We start from the raw sequence: 23,489 nt of genomic DNA on the forward strand, positions 1-23,489 counted from the left end.
TGAAAAGAATAAGTCATAACTGCCAAAATATTACTTATGTTCTACTCACAATTTTTTTGAAAGCTATACTTTACTAAAGAGCATCTGCCAATAAAATGTATGTTTTTAGCAGTCAGAGATTCTGAGAAAATAATTGATGGAGTGAAGTCCATCCTTCTAATATTTCAATGCTTACATGTTTTATTATATAGGAAATTTAAATAATAAGTTGTTGGCTAGATAAATTTTCATAAACAGAAAATGACTTCTGCAGAGTAATTAGGCTGACTCAATATGGGCTGGACAAATGGCAACCTATTTCCTTTGTGACGACCATATTTAATGGAGTTCTGCCTGGGCCAAAACATCCCATTATATTTTTAGGAAAACCTGCACAATAAAATATTTTGGCATCTAAATGTATGTAATAGAGATGAGCAGATCTTTTGAAGATCAATCCTTCTGGATTTTTCCTACTATTTGATTAATGGGAAATCAATATCCTGCAGAATTTAATTACTTCAATTGTCCTTAAAAGGTGTCTATAACAATCTGAGGTCTCCTAGGACTGTATACCACCTATTTCAATTTCCTTAACCCCTTCCCGACCCATGACGCCACGTAGGCGTCATGAAAGTCGGTGCCAATCCGACCCATGACGCCTATGTGGCGTCATGGAAAGATCGCGTCCCTGCAGATCGGGTGAAAGGGTTAACTCCCATTTCACCCGATCTGCAGGGACAGGGGGAGTGGTAGTTTAGCCCAGGGGGGGTGGCTTCACCCCCTCGTGGCTACGATCGCTCTGATTGGCTGTTGAAAGTGAAACTGCCAATCAGAGCGATTTGTAATATTTCACCTATTATAACGGGTGAAATATTACAATCCAGCCATGGCCGATGCTGAAATATCATCGGCCATTGCTGGAAATACTAATGTGCCCCCACCCCACCCCACCGATCGCCCCCCCAGCCCCCCGATCTGTCCGGTACACTGCTCCGGCTCCCCTCTGTCCTGTGCTCCGCTCCCCCCCGTGCTCTTGTCCGCTCCCCCCGTGCTTCAATCACCTCCCCGTGCTCCGATCACCCCCCCTGCACTCCGATCCACCCCCCTCCGTGCTCCGTTCCACCCCCCCGTGCTCCGTTCCAGCCCCCCCGTGCTCCGTTCCACGCCCCCATGCTCCGTTCCACGCCTGCCGCGCTCCGATTCCCCCACCCATGCTCCGATCCCCCCCCGTGCTCCCACCCCCACCGTATCATACTTACCGATCCTGCCGGGGTCCGTCCGTCTTCTCCCCGGGCGCCGCCATCTTCCAAAATGGCGGGCGCATGCGCAGTGCGCCCGCCGAATCTGCCGGCCGGCAGATTCGTTCCAAAGTGCATTTTGATCACTGAGATATAATCTATCTCAGTGATCAAAATAAAAAAAATAATAAATGACCCCCCCCCCTTTGTCACCCCTATAGGTAGGGACAATAAAAAAATAAAGAAATTTTTTTTTTCCACTAATGTTAGAATAGGGTTAGGGTTAGGGTTAGGGGTAGGGTTAGGGGTAGGGTTAGGGGTAGGGTTAGGGTTAGGGTTAGGGGTAGGGTTAGGGGTAGGGCTTCGGTATGTGCACACGTATTCTGGTCCTCTGCGGATTTTTCCGCTGCGGATTTGATAAATCCGCAGTGCTAAACCGCTGCGGATTTATGGCGGATTTACCGCGTTTTTTTCTGCGCATTTCACTGCGGTTTTACAATTGCGATTTTCTTTTGGAGCAGTTGTAAAACCGCTGCTGAATCCGCACAAAGAAGTGACATGCTGCGGAATGTAAACCGCTGCGTTTCCGTGCAGTTTTTCTGCAGCATGTGTACAGCGTTTTTTGTTTCCCGTAGGTTTACATTGAACTGTAAACTCATGGGAAACTGCTGCGGATCCGCAGCGTTTTCCGCAGCGTGTGCACATACCTTTAGAATTAGGCCATGTGCACACGGTGCAGATTTGGCTGCGGATTCGCAGCAGTGTTCCGTCAGGTTTACAGTACCATGTAAACATTTGAAAAACCAAATCCGCTGTGCCCATGGTGCGGAAAATACCGCGCGGAAACGCTGCGTTGTATTTTCCGCAGCATGTCAATTCTTTGTGCGGATTCCGCAGCGTTTTACACCTGTTCCTCAATAGGAATCCGCAGGTGAAATCCGCACAAAAAATACTGGAAAACCGCGGAAAATCCGCAGGTAAAACGCAGTGCCTTTTACCCGCGTATTTTTCAAAAATGATGCTGAAAAATCTCACACGAATCCGCAACGTGGGCACATAGCCTTAGGGTTAGGGGTGGAATTAGGGTTGTGGTTAGGGGTGTGATTAGGGTTATGGCTACAGTTGGGATTAGGGTTAGGGGTGTGTTAGGGTTAGGGTTGTGATTAGGGTTATGGCTACAGTTGGGATTAGGGTTAGGGGTGTGGGGGGGTTAGTGTTGGAGTTAGAATTGAGGGGTTTCCACTGTTTAGGCACATCAGGGGGTCTCCAAACGCAACATGGCGCCACCATTGATTCCAGCCAATCTCGTATTCAAAAAGTCAAATGGTGCTCCCTCAATTCCGAGCCCTGACGTGTGCCCAAACAGTGGTTTACCCCCACATATGTGATACCAGCATACTCAGGATAAACTGCGCAACAATTACTGGGGTCCAGTTTCTCCTGTTACCCTTGTGAAAATAAAGAAATGCTTGCTAAAACATCATTTTTGAGGAAAGAAAAATGATTTTTTATTTTCACGGCTCTGCGTTGTAAACATCTGTGAAGCACTTGGGGGTTCAAAGTGCTCACCACATATCTAGATAAGTTCCTTGGGGGGTCTAGTTTCTAAAATGGGGTCACTTCTGGGGGGTTTCTACTGTTTAGGCACACCAGGGGGTCTCCAAACGCAACATGGCGCCACCATTGATTCCAGCCAATCTCGTATTCAAAAAGTCAAATGGTGCTCCCTCAATTCCGAGCCCTGACGTGTGCCCAAACAGTGGTTTACCCCCACATATGGGGTACCAGCATACTCAGGATAAACTGCGCAACAATTACTGGGGTCCAGTTTCTCCTGTTACCCTTGTGAAAATAAAGAAATGCTTGCTAAAACATCATTTTTGAGGAAAGAAAAATGATTTTTTATTTTCACGGCTCTGCGTTGTAAACGTCTGTGAAGCACTTGGGGGTTCAAAGTGCTCACCACATATCTAGATAAGTTCCTTGGGGGGTCTAGTTTCTAAAATGGGGTCACTTGTGGGGGGTTTCTACTGTTTAGGCACACCAGGGGGTCTCCAAACGCAACATGGCGCCACCATTGATTCCAGCCAATCTCGTATTCAAAAAGTCAAATGGTGCTCCCTCAATTCCGAGCCCTGACGTGTGCCCAAACAGTGGTTTACCCCCACATATGGGGTACCAGCATACTCAGGATAAACTGCGCAACAATTACTGGGGTCCAGTTTCTCCTGTTACCCTTGTGAAAATAAAGAAATGCTTGCTAAAACATCATTTTTGAGGAAAGAAAAATGATTTTTTATTTTCACGGCTCTGCGTTGTAAACGTCTGTGAAGCACTTGGGGGTTCAAAGTGCTCACCACATATCTAGATAAGTTCCTTAGGGGATCTAGTTTCTAAAATGGGGTCACTTGTGGGGGTTTCTACTGTTTAGGCACACCAGGGGCTCTGCAAATGCAACGTGACACCCGCAGACCATTCCATCAAAGTCTGCATTTCAAAAGTCACTACTTCCCTTCTGAGCCCCGATGTGTGCCCAAACAGTGGTTTACCCCCACACATGGGGTATCAGCGTACTCAGGAGAAACTGGACAACAACTTTTGGGGTCCAATTTCTCCTGTAACCCTTGGAAAAATAAAAAATTCTGGGCTAAATAATTATTTTTGAGGAAAGAAAACGTATTTATTATTTTCACGGCTCTGCATTATAAACTTCTGTGAAGCACTTGGGGGTTCAAAGTGCTCACCACACATCTAGATAAGTTCCTTTCGGGGTCTAGTTTCCAAAATGGGGTCACTTGTGGGGGGTTTCTACTGTTAAGCCACATCAGGGGCTCTGCAAACGCAACGTGACGCCCACAGAGCATTCCATCAAAGTCTGCATTTCAAAACGTCACTACTTCACTTCCGAGCCCCGGCATGTGCCCAAACAGTGGTTTACCCCCACATATGGGGTATCAGCGTACTCAGGAGAAACTGGACAACGACTTTTGGGGTCAAATTTCTCCTGTTACCCTTTGGAAAATAAAAAATTGCAGGCTAAAAGATCATTTTTGAAAAAATAATTTTTTTTTTTTATTTTCATGGCTCTGCGTTATAAACTTCTGTGAAGCACTTGGGGGTTCAAAGTCCTCACCACACATCTAGATTAGTTCCTTTGGGGGTCTAGTTTCCAAAATGGGGTCATTTCTGGGGGATCTCCAATGTTTAGGCACACAGGGGCTCTCCAAACGTGACATGGTGTCCGCTAATGATTGGAGCTAATTTTCCATTTAAAAAGCCAAATGGCGTGCCATCCCTTCCGAGCCCTGCCGTGCGCCCAAACAGTGGTTTACCCCCACATATGGGGTATCAGCGTACTCAGGACAAACTGGACAACAATATTTGGGGTCCAATTTCTCCGATTATCCTTGGCAAAATAGGAAATTCCAGGCTAAAAAATCATTTTTGAGGAAAGAAAAATTATTTTTTATTTTCATGGCTCTGCGTTATAAACTTCTGTGAAGCACCTGGGGGTTTAAAGTGCTCAATATGCATCTAGATAAGTTCCTTGGGGGGTCTAGTTTCCAAAATGGGGTCACTTGTGGGGGAGCTCCAATGCATAGGCACACAGGGGCTCTCCAAACGCGACATGGTGTCCGCTAACAATTGGAGCTAATTTTCCATTCAAAAAGTCAAATGGCGCGCCTTCCCTTCCGAGCCCTGCCGTGTGCCCAAACAGTGGTTTACCCCCACATATGAGGTATCGGCGTACTCGGGAGAAATTGCCCAACAAATTTTATGATCCATTTTATCCTACTGCCCATGTGAAAATGAAAAAATTGAGGCGAAAAAAAAATTTTTGTGAAAAAAAAGTACTTTTTCATTTTTACAGATCAATTTGTGAAGCACCTGAGGGTTTAAAGTGCTCACTAGGCATCTAAATAAGTTCCTTGGGGGGTCTAGTTTCCAAAATGGGGTCACTTGTGGGGGAGCGCCAATGTTTAGGCACACAGGAGCTCTCCAAACGCGACATGGTGTCCGCTAACGATGGAAATAATTTTTCATTCAAAAAGTCAAATGGCGCTCCTTCCCTTCCGAGCCTTGCCATGTGCCCAAACAGTGGTTTACCCCCACATATGAGGTATCGGCATACTCAGGAGAAATTGCCCAACACATTTTAGGATCCATTTTATCCTGTTGCCCATGTGAAAATGAAAAAATTGAGGCTAAAAAAATTTTTTGTGAAAAAAAAGTACTTTTTCATTTTTACGGATCAATTTGTGAAGCACCTAGGGGTTCAAAGTGCTCACTATGCATCTAGATAAGTTCCTTGGGGCGTCTAGTTTCCAAAATGGGGTCACTTGTGGGGGAGCTCCAATTTTTAGGCACACTGGGGCTCTCCAAACGTGACATGGTGTCCGCTAAAGAGTGGAGCCAATTTTTGATTCAAAAAGTCAAATGGCGCTCCTTCCCTTCCAAGCCCTGCCGTGCGCCCAAACAGTGGTTTACCCCCACATATGAGGTATCAGCGTACTCAGGACAAATTGGACAACAACATTCGTGGTTCAGTTTCTCCTTTTACCATTGGGAAAATAAAAAAATTGTTGCTAAAAGATAATTTTTGTGACTAAAAAGTTAAATGTTCATTTTTTCCTTCCATGTTGCTTCTGCTGCTGTGAAGCACCTGAAGGGTTAATAAACTTCTTGAATGTGGTTTTGAGTACCTTGAGGGGTGCAGTTTTCAGAATGGTGTCACTTTTGGGTATTTTCAGCCATATAGACCCCTCAAACTGACTTCAAATGTGAGGTGGTCCCTAAAAAAAATGGTTTTGTAAATTTCGTTGTAAAAATGACAAATCGCTGGTCAAATTTTAACCCTTATAACTTCCTAGCAAAAAAAAATTTTGTTTCCAAAATTGTGCTGATGTAAAGTATACATGTGGGAAATGTTATTTATTAACTATTTTGTGTCACATAACTCTCTAGTTTAACAGAATAAAAGTTCAAAATGTGAAAATTGCGAAATTTTCTAAATTTTCGCCAAATTTCCGTTTTTATCACAAATAAACGCATAATTTATTGATCTAAATTTACCACTAACATGAAGCCCAATATGTCATGAAAAAACAATCTCAGAACCGCTAGGATCCGTTGAAGCGTTCCTGAGTTATTACCTCATAAAGGGACACTGGTCAGAATTGCAAAAAAACGGCAAGGTCTTTAAGGTCAAAATAGGCTGGGTCATGAAGGGGTTAAAGATGTTGTCCACTACTTTTACATGGATGACCTATCCTTAGCCTAGGTCATCAGTAACTGAACGGCCAGAGTCGACACCCAACACCCTTGCCGATCAGCTGTTATTGGTGGCGTTGGCGACTGCTGGACGGAAGTTATTACTAACCGAGCTGCTATGTCTACTTGTATAGGCTGTGGGTTGTTACTGCACATACGAATCCTATTTAATTCAATAGGAAGTGGATGTGTAGTACCCTGCGGCAGCAATTACAAGTAGATGGAGCAGTTTGGTAACTGAGTACTTTCTGCCAGCAGCCGCCAACCACTGATAACAGCTGATCGGCAGGATGCCGTTTGTGGGACCCAGGCCATTCAAACATTGATGACCAATCCTAAGGATAGGTCATCAATATAAAAGTAGAGGAAACCTCTTTAATGCAAACATAACCTTAGTAATTTCAAAGCGACCACAACTTATATGGGTATATGTAAACAGTAGAGATGATCAAATCTTTAGAAATTCAAATTTTATCAAAAAAATATATTTGCGAATAAATTAGCTGAAAATTAAAGGTCCTCCAATTGCAATGAAAATATATCTACACTCTGAGGTCTCCTAGGACTGTATCCAGTGACATTTAACCTCTTTCATGCAAACACAGCTCTAGTAATGTATTCAATAAGGAGTAGAAATGCAGCACTCACTCGTATCCATTGAATAAAAGTCCTTTAGGCTACTTTCACACTATTAAGGCTAGCGGAATGCACTAAATAATTAGAAATATAGTATAAGGTGCGTTCGCAGCCTGGGGTCCATCTTGCAGAGATGAAACCTGCTGCTGAATAATGACAAACTATATGGTGGTACAATGTGGAAACACACACTGGTTAGCTTCACCCTGTATAAAGGAAGCAAACCCTGTTGCATCACAGGGCCGCGGTACCGCACAAAGAGTGCAAGCAAGGAGTCACAGAACTCTATCCCAAGACTCAGGATTAGAGTTCCTCTAGACCTTTTGTGCTTGACACCGCTACTGGGGTGTCAAAGTATAACAGAAATAATAATTTTAATGCACAAGAGTACGTGCAGTGCCGCTCTGGTGGACGCCACTAACCACCCAGACTTGGGTCAGGAAAGCGCTCTAATAGCACACGTCGCCACACTGGCAGTCACAGCAATAAGACGCTGTATCGTGTGTTAAGTGCTGATAGCTCTGTCGGGCGCTAGATAGCAAACATCCACCATACACGAGCTGTCAAACACTAGGGAGGGGATGATTAATGAGCGACTTTCACACACACATACATTTTCAAGTATACACTAGCGCATGGCCAAGCAAACTTTTTATAGCAGCAGTGCTACAGGACCTTCCAGATGGTCCAATAGGAACTGCAACAGGACCTGAGCATGTGACCCCCGACATCCAATGGGAGTTCAACCCGTGGGCATGCTCAGTATGGGAAAAGCAGGACTTAGTCCCAGAAAGACCTGCTCACTGCTGATCAGTGCTGGTTACAAAGGCAGAGCCTGGAAGGGCAACAGTAACCAGTTGCACAGTATCAGCTTGAGCCAGATGCTGGGACTGACGTCTCCGCTGAGCAGGCTCCACTGTGGCTGGAGAAGAATGTGAGACCACAGCAGAGATGGTTCGAGATTCCCCCTGTGCAGAGGTGGGAACTCGACACCTAACACATCAGGCGCAATCCGGCAAGTTTTGAAAAAAAGATGCGTTTTTTTCTCATAGAGTTGTATTAGTGCCGAATGGTGCCTGATGGCCACACATTTCATCAGTTTTTTGCCTGATCCATCTAAAAAAAATTTCAGTCGGCCAGAGAAAACGTTCATAGTAACGTTTTTTCTGTCCGGAGGAAAAACACCACGCGACGGTTCCAGCGATAAACGGATCAAACTGACATGTGAAATGATGAATCCGGCCTACGAATCCATTTTTTTCCATACAATCATGAAAAATTTCCACTGTGGAGTCTCTCTCTCTCTCTCTCCTTTTCCCTGGAACAGGAAGTCCAAACTCTATATCCGGGTTCATTAAAAAAAAAATGGATCCAGCAAAGAAACCGATCCGTTGCTTCAGTTTTTCACAATTTGCAACGGATCCATTTTTTTACAAATTTTCCGGATCCTGCCTGACGGCAAAAACCCGATGTGAGAAAGTAGCCTTATTTTATACACATGGACATCATTATTTGCGGCAGGCAGGTAGAAACAGGGGTTGCAGCAGGGGAAAAGAGAAACATCTAACTACTTTGGTGCCTCTTTGTTCTTACACAGCCCTAGTAATGTCTTAATTGATCTCGCCATAAAAATGGATGTTAACTCTATAGTACCACAATGCACTGATGAACACCGTGAATAGAAAACTTGCACCTGCAACAAGTCGCTGTATTTGTATAGCATGTGCTGATGTAAAATTTGACCTTACCTTATGAGGTAAACAGTCGTAGTTAAATGTCTGGATTTGGGGGAATTTTTTGGGGGGATCCATAAAAAACAATTATTCTCTTTTTCACATATACAGTAGGATTGTATAAGAAATTAAAGTACAAAGTACAGTCACTTCTACCTAGCAAGCACACCTTCTTTGACTGACGCTAATTTCAGATTTTTTTTCTGAAAAAAAAATGTGTTGCTTGTTTTTAATACATTAAGAACATAGAAAAAGAAAATGTAACTGTAATTGAAATGATGCAGGACAAATACCAGCTAAACCATATCACTGATCTATTACAATGAGTCTGGCACTGCTTCTGATACCTCTCTATTTCTCGCTTCCTCTATAAGCTGAATCTGTATTATCATTAGCAGACCATTACAATCATCTTCTTCAGTGTTGCAGTTGCACAACAGATTACTGTCTGAAATATTTGTCCAATGTTTCAGGGCTTTCACTTCCTTTCTCTATTGCTGAGCTGTGGGCTCTGTTCACCTCTCACTATCCTGAATTACCCTAATGTGCTACTGCATTCCCTGCCCCTGCTTTTATGCAGCCAATGGCAGTCCTTCAAAATGGGTTGTGTCATACCCTGTGATGTAATAGCTGAAGAGCATTATGGGAAGTTCATGCAGTCATGCCAGACATGACACTTCAACAATTCATAAAATAGAAATCGACTTTGTCTTAGTGATTTGTGCAAAGTTAATTACTAATTGTTCAAATTTACCAAGATCTTCAAATTTAATAAAATTCTACATGTAATTGATTTGCATCAAATCGATTCACTCATTTCTAATATACTGTATACATTTTGTATTCTCCAGAATATTTATTTCTGTAACATTTGAGTAAAATTCAATTCCACTCCAATAAATCCACCGATCTCTAATTTTCATCATAGCATTCATCACCATAGCTTTTTCGTGTAAATGCTTCCTTTCTGGCAACATGTATATATATATATATATATATATATATATATATATACAGTGGGGCAAAAAAGTATTTAATCAGTCAGCAATAGTGCAAGTTCCACCACTTAAAAAGATGAGAGGCGTCTGTAATTTACATCATAGGTAGACCTCAACTATGGGAGACAAACTGAGAAAAAAAATCCAGAAAATCACATTGTCTGTTTTTTTATCATTTTTTTTTCATATTATGGTGGAAAATAAGTATTTGGTCAGAAACAAACAATCAAGATTTCTGGCTCTCACAGACCTGTAACTTCTTCTTTAAGGATCTCCTCTTTCCTCCACTCATTACCTGTAGTAATGGCACCTGTTTAAACTTGTTATCAGTATAAAAAGACACCTGTGCACACCCTCAAACAGTCTGACTCCAAACTCCACTATGGTGAAGACCAAAGAGCTGTCAAAGGACACCAGAAACAAAATTGTAGCCCTGCACCAGGCTGGGAAGACTGAATCTGCAATAGCCAACCAGCTTTGAGTAAAGAAATCAACAGTGGGAGCAATAATTAGAAAATAGAAGACATACAAGACCACTGATAATCTCCCTCGATCTGGGGCTCCACGCAAAATCCCACCCCGTGGGGTCAGAATGATCACAAGAACGGTGAGCAAAAATCCCAGAACCACGCGGGGGGACCTAGTGAATGAACTGCAGAGAGCTGGGACCAATGTAACAAGGCCTACCATAAGTAACACACTATGCCACCATGGACTCAGATCCTGCAGTGCCAGACGTGTCCCACTGCTTAAGCCAGTACATGTCCGGGCCCGTCTGAAGTTTGCTAGAGAGCATTTGGATGATCCAGAGGAGTTTTGGGAGAATGTCCTATGGTCTGATGAAACCAAACTGGAACTGTTTGGTAGAAACATAACTTGTCGTGTTTGGAGGAAAAAGAATACTGAGTTGCATCCATCAAACACCATACCTACTGTAAAGCATGGTGGTGGAAACATCATGCTTTGGGGCTGTTTCTCTGCAAAGGGGCCAGGACGACTGATCCGGGTACATGAAAGAATGAATGGGGCCATGTATCGTGAGATTTTGAGTGCAAACCTCCTTCCATCAGCAAGGGCATTGAAGATGAAACATGGCTGGGTCTTTCAACATGACAATGATCCAAAGCACACCGCCAGGGCAACGAAGGAGTGGCTTCGTAAGAAGCATTTCAAGGTCCTGGAGTGGCCTAGCCAGTCTCCAGATCTCAACCCTGTAGAAAACCTTTGGAGGGAGTTGAAAGTCCGTGTTGCCAAGCGAAAAGCCAAAAACATCACTGCTCTAGAGGAGATCTGCATGGAGGAATGGGCCAACATACCAACAACAGTGTGTGGCAACCTTGTGAAGACTTACAGAAAACGTTTGACCTCTGTCATTGCCAACAAAGGATATATTACAAAGTATTGAGATGAAATTTTGTTTCTGACCAAATACTTATTTTCCACCATAATATGCAAATAAAATGTTAAAAAACAGACAATGTGATTTTCTGGATTTTTTTTTCTCAGTTTGTCTCCCATAGTTGAGGTCTACCTATGATGTAAATTACAGACGCCTCTCATCTTTTTAAGTGGTGGAACTTGCACTATTGCTGACTGACTAAATACTTTTTTGCCCCACTGTATATATAAACTATTCAGACTGTCAAAGAGGAAATATGCACTATAAAAGCTACTAAGCTGCTTGAATGTTTACAAAAATACAGAATCTGGATCTTATGGATTTTTTGTAAGTTGCTCAGTGTGAATTCGGCAAAATGGTGGCCAACTGAAACACCATCCTGCTGAACAATAGAGAGCTGGCAAAAGATAACAATGAAAAAACATACTCACCTTGCCAATCTCCTTTCTGGATGCCCCTGCTGCTTCATGCCCACTGTCTGGTCCTACGCGTCTCTGTTGCGCCACATATCTGGTCCAATGTTCACTGTACACCTTGGCTTCTGGCTATAAGTAGGCTCCAAAGTTCATTGCGCATGCACCGAGGTGTACTTATGGCTGGTGGCCACTGCTCAAAGTGAACATTGTGGCTCAGACAATCAGCATGCTGGTGTTAGGGTGGACTGAACAACAGACAGGGAGCAGTGGGAGCAGTCAGAAAGGTGAGCCATGGTATCATTTTTTTAACCTTTTCCCGGGTCTCAAGTTTTTGTTTGTCCCTGCTACTCCCTGTGTGCTGTCGGTCTTGTGTTCACTCTAGGCTGAGTCTTCCAGCCACGAGCAGAACTGAGTGTTCACTGCGCATGGACAGTTAAACTTGGGACCTGCTAGTGACCTATATTTACCACCAGGCTGGAAATGCAGTAAACAGCGGGGGTGACCAAAGAGGTGACTATTGAAGAGAGTATGAGTTTTTCTTTTTTACATTTTACGAATATTGTGCTTCAGGATCTGTAGTGACTCCAGAACATAAAAGGGACGTTTCAATGGACTGAGAATAACTTTAGTGCAATTCAAATTTCCCAGTAAAATCTGTGCAATTTGACTCATTCTATTGTGTTAGATCCACTCATCTCTAGTGAGAACCATTACTGTTTGATGCAGATGTGCATTATCTACCAAGCAGTGTCTTTTTTCACCATACGGCCTATCCAATATTCTGTCAACCTAATTCCTCTGTTGCAATTATTTTCATATGATTGAAAGGTCACTGCGCTAAAGCAACTGGAAAAAAAGGAAGAACATTTTATCTAATGAGAGAGATAATACCTGTTTTTACAGAGGTACCTACAGGACCATTACTATATTGCCCTTAATGCTCAATGGGTTAAGTACTGTTACAAATGAACACTGTTAATATAACTCACCATTTGGAGTATATGTATGAAGGTTACTGATACATAACAATAGAGTGTCTTGCAAAATTATTCGGCCCCCTTGAACTTTTCAACCTTTTCCCACATATCATGCTTCAAACATAAAGATACCAAATGTAAATTTTTTGTGAAGAATCAACAAATGGAACACAATTTTGAAGTTGAACAACATTTATTAGTTATTTAAAATTTTTGTGGAAATACAAAAACTGAAAAGTGAAATATTATTTGTCCCCTTTAACTTAATACTTTGTTGCGCCACCTTTTGCTGCCATTACAGCTGCAAGTCGCTTGGGGTATGTCTCTATCAGTTTTGTTCATTGAGAGACTGAAATTCTTGCCCATTCTTCCTTGGCAAACAGCTCGAGCTCAGTGAGGTTTGATGGAGATCGATTGTAAACAGCAGTTTTCAGCTCTTTCCTCAGATTCTAGATTGGATTGAGGTCTGGATTTTGACTTGGCCATTCTAACACCTGGATATGTTTATTTGTGAACCACTCCATTGTAGATTTTGCTTTATGTTTGGGATCATTGTCTCATTGGAAGACAAATCTCCTTCCCAGTCTCTTGTCTTTTGCAGACTCCAACAGGTTTTCTTCAAGAATGGTCCTGTATTTGGCTCCATCCATCTTCCCATCAATTTTAACCATCTTCCCTGTCCCTGCTGAAGAAAAGCAGGCCCAAACCATGATGCTGCCACCACCATGTTTGACAGTGGGGATGGTGTGTTGAGGGTGATGAGCTGTGTTGCCTTTACAATAATAGGACTATAAACTGGATACACATAGGGTTAATAAAGCAAAAATCATGTAAGTACCCTGCAGCCACTAGTGAGATCCTCTACCCCCAGTTTTTTTCCTTAGGACAGCAGACCTATGTTTATTGATAGGGGTCCTGTAGGTTGTGGGTAGAGGATCTCACTAGTGGCTGCAGGGTTCATTAGGGTCCCTAGGGTCAGCCATCGTGGAGCAGGGGTGCCAATACGCTCCCCCCTAGGGTGTCTACCTCCGCAGCTAGGTAGGGTTTATTTAGGTGCTTGTCCAGGGATTTCTAGCAATACCCATTAGATTTTTTCTTGGGTTGAACACTTTTTTTTTTGTCACGACGGGTGTTATGGTTTGCCTTTATTTTAATAATGAAAGTTATTTTTAGATCTGTATTGCCTTTATGCCATGTTTGGTGTGTCTCTACGGTGGCTTGTTGCAAATTTTAAATTACACTTTTTATGGATATCTTTGAGAAATAGCTTTCTTCTTGTCACTCTTCCATAAAGGCCAGATTTGTGCAGTATACGACTAATTGTTGTCCTGTGGACAGACTGTCCCACCTCAGCTGTAGAACTCTGCAGTTCATCCATCTCTGATCAGTCTTCTCCTTGTTTGAGATGAAAGTTTAGAGGGACGGCTGGGTCTTGGTAGATTTGCAGGGGTATGATACTCCTTCCATTTCAATATGATCGCTTGCACAGTGCTCCTTGGGATGTTTAAAGTTTTGGAAATCATTTTGTATCCAAATCCGGCTTTAAACTTCTCCACTATAGTATCACGGATCTGCCTGTTGTGTTCCTTGGTCTTCATGATGCTCTCTGTTCTTCAAACAGAAACCTGAGACTATCACAGAGTAGGTGCATTTATACGGAGACTTGATTACACACAGATGCGTTGTATTTATCATCATTAGGCATTTAGGACATCACTGGATCATTCAGAGATCCACAATGAACTTCTGGAGTGAGTTTGCTGCACTGAAAGTAAAGGGGCTGAATAATATTGCACGCCCCACTTTTCAGATTTTGAATTTTCACAAAAATTTAAAATAACCAATAAATTTCAATCAACTTCACAATTGTGTTCCACTTGTTGTTCATTCTTCACCAAAAATTTATATTTGGTATCTTTATGTTTAAAGCATGATATGTGGGAAAAGTTTGAAAAGTTCCAGGGAGCCGAATACTTTTGCAAGGCACTGTATATGACCCACCAGTATACATATTGGTATAGTACGGTACAGGAATAAACGGGGTCTTCGTTGTAGTATCCTGAAGTGTCAGTGCTGTGTCCTTACTGCATAGCAGTACGTGAGCAAGGGGAGCAAATGTTGTTTGCCAGTACCGAGTCCAAAATGCAAGGGGCAGCGGCTACTTAGAGAGAGCGGATATGAGCGTGGATCCACCACTCACTGACCTGCGCTGAAACTCGATTCCTCCATATATCTAACTGCGGGGTTCCAAGCGGTGGGAGGCGGCTAAGACCTGGGGAAGATCCTCCCTTAGTGGAAATACACCTCCACACTCACCAGAAGTCCCGGCAGGCGGCGTGCTTCGGCCGATGGCGCCGCCATGCAGTAGCGGTGTTTGGAGGGTTCATGGTCTGGGTGATGTCACCTAGAGCTGGGAACTACAAATAAAGGGATGGGAACTGAACGGGGACAATCGCCAACATGTTTAAAAGGTGCTCGGACCTTCTTTGTCAGGGCTTTATTCCTGTATCGCACTATACCAATATGTATGCCGGTGGGTCATATATTGTTATGCATCTGTAACCTTCATACATATCATAATAATAATGATAATTTTTATTTATATAGCGCCAACATATTCCACAGCGCTTTACAGTTTAACAGTTTCAAACACAACAGTCATAAGTAACAACATTAACAATACAATAATTAAAGCGAAATAAGATGACCCTGCTCATGAGAGCTTACAATCTACAATGAGGTGGGGGAGATACAAAGCACAGGTGTGTATTTACAATAATGTATTTACAATGATGGTCCAGCCATCTTCAGGGGGTGGGGGATAGATGGAGATAGAGAATGGGCTACACACACAAACATAAAATGACTGACTACTGAATGTGATAGGCCGCTCTGAACAAATGTGTTTTGAGCGAGCGCCAAAAACTATGCAAATTGTGGATGGTCCTAATATCTTGGGGTAGAGCATTCCAGAGGATTGGCGCAGCACGGGAGAAGTCTTGGAGTCAGGAGTGGGAGGTATGGATTAGTGCACAAATTAGTCGAAAGTCATTTGCAGAGCGCAGCGGTCGGTTAGGCCGATAGACAGAAATGAGGGAGGAGATGTAAGGGGTGCCGCATTGTGGAGAGCTTTGTGGGTGAGAACAAGTACTTTGAATTGTATCCTGTAATGAATGGGCAGCCACTGTAATGACTAACGAAGAGCGGACGCGTCCGAGTAATGATTAGCCAGGTGGACGACCCTGGTTGCTGCTTTAAGGATGGACTGGAGAGGGGAAAGTCGAGTGAGGGGGAGGCCAATTAATAGAGCATTACAGTAATCCAGTAGTACAGTAGTATACACAGTAGTATTACATCTGCTCCAAATGGCGAGTTATGACAACAGTGTTCATTTGTAACAGTACTTAACCCATTGAGCACTAAGGGCAATTTAGTAATGTCTTGTAGATACCTTTGTATCAACAGGTATTATCTCTCTCATTAGATACAATTTTCTTCCTTTTTTCCAGTAGCTTTAGAGTGATGATCTTTTTGTCATTTGATCTTTTTCTATTGATTGGCAAAATTGTGCACAGTAGCTGTCTAGACACCAGCAGCTTCAGCTTACATCTATCATCTATAGGTGTGTCTAGCTATTAATTAATTAATTTCATAAAAGACTAGCTGGACCACAACATTTTGATGGTACTGCCTTAAAAATAAAACAATCAAACAAACCAATACATATTTGAAGCACAAACCTTGTATACAAATGATGCATTTAGAGGATTGGTTAGATTTTAGGTACAGATATAAGGTACATAGTGCTGATAGTTGTCATTCTATGACTTAACTATGTAATCGATACTCGTTCTTTGACTTTGTCATAATAGGTTGCATGTACACAACGAGGTTGCTGCTGGAGCCCTTACAGTGAGACCTCTGTCCCTTGGTGTTACTTTTCAAAAACACACGGATATGACGTTGTTGCTACTAAGGAAACAAAATCAGGTATGTTTTTATATGAGCAAAACCCCTGGAATCTTATGAATATTCTCACAAAAACTCCATCACAAAACTTGACATGGAACTGAGATTACTGAACCTAATAAAAATTCAATGGATAAACAATTCCATAAAATATTGCTATATGGTACAGTACTATATCAGCACTATAATAAAGTTACAATGAATACATGTTGAAGTCTAGTAATGGCATCTGTTAGCCTCTCAGCAGCATTTAAACCCTCTTTCAGCTGATGTTTAAAGGAAACCTGGAAATCTGGCCACTATTAACAGTAAAGAAAACAATTTATTTTACTATGGTATTATAAAATGTTGCCATAAACCATTTATGATGTAAATAAAACTCTTCCTGGGGTTTATGCAAATTGGCACTTAGTACTCATCTAGATGTTCTAGCATATTAATAGTGTGATATTCAGGAATCAGGAGGAAATCTGTCATTAGGGTCCACCCCCCTCAAGCCATCTATATGGGCATGCATGTCATAGGAAGCTGAATAACTTCATATCTGCTATTTGATGTCATATTCCATTGAAATCCATGCATTTTAATATGTAAATGAACTGTTCAGGAATAAGGGCAGGACACTGATCTGCATGAGAATCTGCCTCCTGAGCTTATTATAAATGAAAGGTCAAGTTACCAGTGTGAGGCAAGTAACTAACACAGAACAGAGCTGAACTTTGTCTCATTACAACAATGTTAGCAGCTGCAGCTCTCAGAGCTCTGCTGTATTGTAACAATATTGCAATCCTGTCTGCCTGTGCGATGGACGCTGAAGCTGAGAGGAACCTGCAGATTTGTCAGGTATAATCACACACAGCTCTGCAGTGAGATCAGGAGACAAAAAATCAGCCATTACACATCAAACTGGTAAAGCTATAGCTTCCATGTCACAGGCAAACAGGATTCCAGATCAGTGTTTGGCCCATAGTCCTGAACAGCTCATTTACATGAAAAAATGCCGATATCTCTCGAATAAGACGGCAGATCACAGATATCAAGGTTTTATTTTGTTTAGCTTCCTATGACCTAAATGTCCTAATAGACAGCTTAGGATAACCAATCCTACTGGCAGATACCCTTTAAATCCTGCATCTATCTAGTTAATAGTTAATATCACTGCTGTTAATTAGACATCCATTTTTCTTTCAATTGTAACATATACGGTTTAACGCGTACTGGATCCAGTGAGCAAGACATGGATCTATTACAAATGAAAGAAAAACAGATGGATGATTAACTGATCAGTTTTCCATAAACTTCAATGTTAAAAAGTCCAATGCAGCAGAGATCAGTTATTTAAAAAAGGAACTACAATGTTGTGTCTGAACAACTTTTTTGCCAACGGATTCCTGCTGGATCCATTTGAACTGATCACTGCTGGACATGTGGACTTAGCTTTAGTAGTATTAGGCTGGAGTCCTGCATTTGGTTTATCCAAGAGTGGGGCCTTTTTTACCCCTTCCTTTAAATCTTCATTCATTTTCCTCTTAGTTTGGGCTAACAAATACTGCTCCAAAATTTAGGGCAAAAAACAAACAAACATGTCAATCCTGCCTCGCAATTCTAGGGGAATTTATCCCTGTTTAGAAAAACACCGCCCAATTTATCAAATTTTTTCTGCCGGAAATGTAGAGTAAAAGCTTTGTATAGTTGCAAAATGTTGTGCAACGCAAGACTACATTAGAGTTTTGCAATTTATGAAGTTCTCACTCCATTTTCACCCAGCTTTGCCAAAGTTAGGGTAGTTTTAAAGACAGGAGTGGCAACCTCTGCTTGTTAAATTCATGATGAGATGGCATTGCTTACATCATAACTCTTACTCCAGTCCATGACCAGAGTAAGATAAGGCATACAGAGGTACACGCCAGTTATTAGATGCTCCGCCATCATTATGAGGCATGATGGTGCTATGGAACACACCCAGCACTTACGCATCAATCTCTAGTGAAATTTTTGGAAATTGTTGGTCATTTGCGACTTTAACATCTATGTCCTTAATGTAGTTTTCATCTATGTTAAGTTGGAAATTCTGAATTCTCAGTTATGAATGATTTGTCTGCAGGATTCACAGCTAATCTGAAAAGAATTAATTTTCCTACTTTGGTTGGAGATGACATAGAAGATTTGATTCTGACTGCTGAAATACAATCCAAAAATCGATTTCGGTTTAAGGTATGTTGAAATGTAAAATTTAAAGAGATCGTAAAATAATTTAAAAAACACTGCCTCAAAGATGACATTTTTCAAAGTGAAAGCCATGTGTTTAAGAGACAAGAAATAAGGGTTATGGATACTGCAGTCTGAACAGTTCACTGGTGGCTTTAGTGTTAACTAATTACGCATTGTGCTAAGTATTTTTATACATAGATGTTGTCAAAGCAAAACTTCAACATTTTTAAGGAAAAAAAGTTATTTTAGCCATAAAGATACATCCATTTAAATAAAAATAATGGAAAAAAAAAACGCTTTACTTGGTTTAATTGCCAAACCATAGCAAAACTTGGGTTTCTAAACATTATCTTCATATTTTCTTTCTTATAGATCACAGATGCTAAAAAAGAAAGATTTGAAGTTCCCCATGAACATGTAAAAAGTTTTACAGGAACAGCTGAACCAAATCCAAATTACAAAGTTGATTTGATACATAAAGCTTTCGGAATTCAAGTTTCAAGAAAATCACCAAACAGAGTCCTGTGAGCAACAGTTTATTTTATATTTTATGCATTCACACCTTCATAAATTCATAAAATGACAGATAAAAATAGTGTGCAAATGATGTGTTTGTTCAGTGCTAGATAAACCATTTTTATAAACTATGCTGCCTGGAATAAGCTGAATAGGAGAGTTTCTGCTAACCACTTGATAATTGCTGATACAATCTTCCCATGATTTTTGTACTGATTTTCCTTTGTAATTTTATAATGTTGATAATCAGTCACTTTATCTTTACAGATGGCCTTTCAAAGCCTTTAACTTAACCAGTTACATCTGGATTTACAATAGGTCTTATACTCAGCTGTTGGGAGGATAGGCTACTGAAAAGCTATTATAAAGTAAACATATATAACATTAAAGGTGTTTGTCCACTACTCGGACAACTGATTCTTAAGCACTATATTTGATCCATGGAAAATAACAGCTGCTATACTCACCTTCGGGGCGGGTGCCATTCTAGCAATGTTGGCACCAGCTCTTCCAATGCTCACGCCACAGGAGCCTTGTGTCCAATCAGTAGCTGCTTCAATCTCCATTTCCTTTGACATAACTGACATCCAGAAGAAGTCACAGAGTAGAAGCAAATCTCTGTTCTTCCTAGTGTCAGTTTTGTTTGAATGAAATGTGAGTGAAGCAATCGCTGATTGTTATGTCATGCAAGCCCAGCAGTCAATGTCACGTAAGCCCTGGGAGAAAAGGTGCCGTTGTCGCTGGAACAGCGCTGGTATCGGAGGTGAGTATAGTCATTATTATATAGCAATATAGTGATCCATAAGTAGTTATTTCAGTAGTGGACAACCCCTTTTAATTTGTGGTATTGCGTTTGGAATCTCAGAAATTCAGAAATGTGTTGTGAATTCTGTGGCTGAATTCACTCCTGTGGTCACAAGTGGTACTGCAGCTTCTGAGCTTCCTCCCTCAGGTGTTCTGGTGAGCTCGTTAACTGCTTCATTACTTAACTCTGCCTGATGCTGCTATCCTTGCTCCTTGTCAATGTTTCAGTGTTGGATCTGAGCTTCTCCTGATTGTTCCTGTGACCTGCTGCTCTGTATAGCTAAGTGCCTTTTGCTTTTTTGTTGCTTTTTTTCTGTCCAGCTTGTCTTTTGTTTTGCTGGAAGCTCTGAGACGCAAAGGGTGTACCGCCGTGCCGTTAGTTCAGCACGGTGGTTTTTTTTTGCCCCCTTTGCGTGGTTTTGCTTTAGGGTTTTTTGTAGACTGCAAAGTTCGCTTTACTGTCCTCGCTCTGTCCTAGAATATCGGGCCCCACTTTGCTGAATCTATTTCATCCCTACGTTTTGTCTTTTCATCTTACTCACAGTCATTATATGTGGGGGGCTGCCTTTTCCTTTGGGGAATTTCTCTGGGGCAAGTCAGGCCTATTTTTCTATCTTCAGGCTAGCTAGTTTCTTAGGCTGTGCCGAGTTGCCTAGGTAGTTGTTAGGCGCAATCCACAGCCGCTTTTAGTTGTGTTTAGGATAGGATCAGGTGTGCAGTCTACAGAGTTTCCACGTCTCAGAGCTCGTTCTTGTATTTTTGGGTATTTGTCAGATCACTGTGTGCGCTCTGATCGCTAAGCACACTGTGTTTCTGGATTGCCTTCATAACACCTGTCATTAGCAAACATAACAGAAATGCAATAAATACATTTAAATATTATATTTGTGATTTTTAGGATTTCAAAAGGCAAAAAATATTTTCCGAACATGATGCCCATTGTCACATACTCTTATAAGCCCTATAAGCATTATAGAGAAGTGTCTTTAGCAGGGATGAGCAAATAAATTTGTGTGGAATTTATTAATACTCCAATTTGACAAAAAATCCACATATATCAAAATGCGGATTTCTTGTAATAGACTTCCACATGGATTTAACAATTAGAGGCTGCTGGCTGCTATTTTTCTGGACAATAAAAGAACATCAAAATGTGAGAGAGCAAAAAAAATAATCTTACACTCACCTCTCAGTTTCCTTTGCTCCTCACCGCCAACCATCCTATCTTCCCCGATACTTTACATTGAAATCAGTAGCATCCTTCTGGGTTTGTTAGGCAAAGGAGAATCCTGCGCATGTACCCGCAATGGTCAAGGCATGAAACATCACTGAGCATGCCACCATCTTGGTGGCTGCATGCATAGAACTCTCCTGGGCTAGCAAACCCCAGGGATTTCACTGCTGCTGACCTCAATCAGAAGGTGTGATGAGGACTTACTTCTCCACAAATCAAATTTCCCAGGAAAAAAGCACAAACAGGCGAATTTTGTCTTATCTCTAATCCTTAGTAACTTGAAGCATCTGATGCTTTGGTTGCTTCGTTCTGTGCACTGCGATTATTACAAAAGACGACTCTCATCTAGTCGGCAGCCATGTAGAAGTAAACTTCCCCTACTGTTGATTGGTTTCTTCAAAGCAGCTTTCTTATATGAGGAGTAGTCTATGATGGGATAACCCCTTTAAATATGTATAAATGTTTTTCTTCCAGTATCAAATACTATAGTTCATGTACTTACGGTATCATCCCATACTTTTAATGCAAATCGAATAACATATTTATTGTTCTTCCAGATTTGATACTACGATAGGGCCACTCATTTATGCTGACCAGTTCTTACAATTATCCATTAAACTGCCTAGCAGCAATATTTATGGATTAGGCGAACATGTTCACAGACAATATAAGCATAATTTGGAAATCTGGAAAACGTGGCCTATATTTACCAGAGATTGGTTTCCCAATGGAGTAAGTGCTTACTATTATAATCCCTTATTTAATGATTACAGGCTCATTACACCTCATGTTTACAGTATCTCGCTTTTACATGTAAGCTTGAATATACTAATTATAAGTGAAGTAATGTACCTGTGTAACTCTACAAAAGGAAATAATTATAAACAAAAGTCTAAGAAGGGCTTACTGTACAATAAAGATCGTAAAACTAATATAGGATAAATTATACAGTATATCTCAAATTTTTACACACTGAAATAAATACTCCCTCCTGGAGAAATAATTATTTTAGTATAATTAAAGGAATTGTATTGCGAGGTTTATGCAATGATAAAAATAAAATGCACTCAAATACAAGTTGAATTAACCACTGCCATACTATGGAAGTGATAACAAGGGGGGGGGGGGGGGTGCTGGTCTAAATTCATCAGGTTGTCTCCTCAAGCTCTTCTACAATATTTTTGGTGACAATAGCATTTTTATTGCCTTATGCCCAAAAGTGCCATACTTGGCTGTGGGAAATATCATATTGCAAATGAGTCATAACCTGAATCAATAAAATTATATGGAGGGGAGAAATTTATTCAGTGTTCGTAATATGTTTACATCAACCTTGGCGATTTAAAAACAAATTACAAGTAATATAAGATCTGTGCAAAATGCAATACAAAATATCCATAGTTCCATAATTTTTAAGGTTGAAGGTAAACATAAGTTCATCAAGTTGAACCTATAACCTTACATGTTGATCCAAGGAAGGAAAAACCAGTTAGGGCAGAAATGAATAGCTCCATATTAGGGGAAAAAAATTCCTGCCTGACTTCACATATTCTAATCAGACTAGTTCCCTGGATCAATGCTCTAGAGCAGGGGTCTCCAATCTTTGGCTCATGGGCCCATGATAGGTGGCTCATGGCTGTCTGCAAGCTTGCCCATGACTACCAGGTCTAGCACACAGAGATAATTTAAGTCTAGCAAGGCTACTTTCACACTTGCGTCGTTTGGCATCCGTCGCAATCCGTCGTTTTGGACAAAAAGTGGATCCTGCAAATGTGCCCGCAGGATGCGTTTTTTGCCCATAGACTTGTATTGCCGATGGACCGCGACGGATGGCCACACGTCGCGTCCATCGTGCGCTGGATCCGTTGTGTTTTGGAGGACCGTCGTTACAAAAAACGTTCAATGTAACTTTTTTTTGTATGTCGCGTCTGCCATTTCCAGCCACGCATGTGTGGCCGTAACTCCGCCCCCTCCTCCCCAGGACATAGACTGGGCAGCGGATGCTTTGAAAAACTGCATCCGCTGCCCACGTTGTGCACAATTTTCACAACGTGTGTCGGTATGTGCCAACGCAAGTGTGAAAGAAGCCTAAGATGAACAAAGGA

The 23,489-nt window shown here is 41.5% G+C and overlaps 1 protein-coding gene across 2 annotated transcripts in view; it reads left to right on the forward strand.

The window, feature by feature from the left end:
* SI (sucrase-isomaltase) overlaps window positions 1-23,489 on the forward strand; it is a 427,600-nt gene that overhangs the window by 38,035 nt on the left and 366,076 nt on the right. For both annotated transcript variants that reach the window (XM_069727394.1, XM_069727395.1), the window contains exons 4-7: window positions 16,523-16,640; window positions 18,724-18,833; window positions 19,203-19,354; window positions 21,942-22,116. In XM_069727394.1, the coding sequence (XP_069583495.1) occupies window positions 16,523-16,640; window positions 18,724-18,833; window positions 19,203-19,354; window positions 21,942-22,116 (555 nt within the window). The remainder of the gene's footprint in view (window positions 1-16,522; window positions 16,641-18,723; window positions 18,834-19,202; window positions 19,355-21,941; window positions 22,117-23,489) is intronic.

The sequence above is a fragment of the Ranitomeya imitator genome, chromosome 5 (genome assembly GCF_032444005.1).
Source record: "Ranitomeya imitator isolate aRanImi1 chromosome 5, aRanImi1.pri, whole genome shotgun sequence".
Lineage (NCBI taxonomy): Eukaryota > Metazoa > Chordata > Amphibia > Anura > Dendrobatidae > Ranitomeya > Ranitomeya imitator.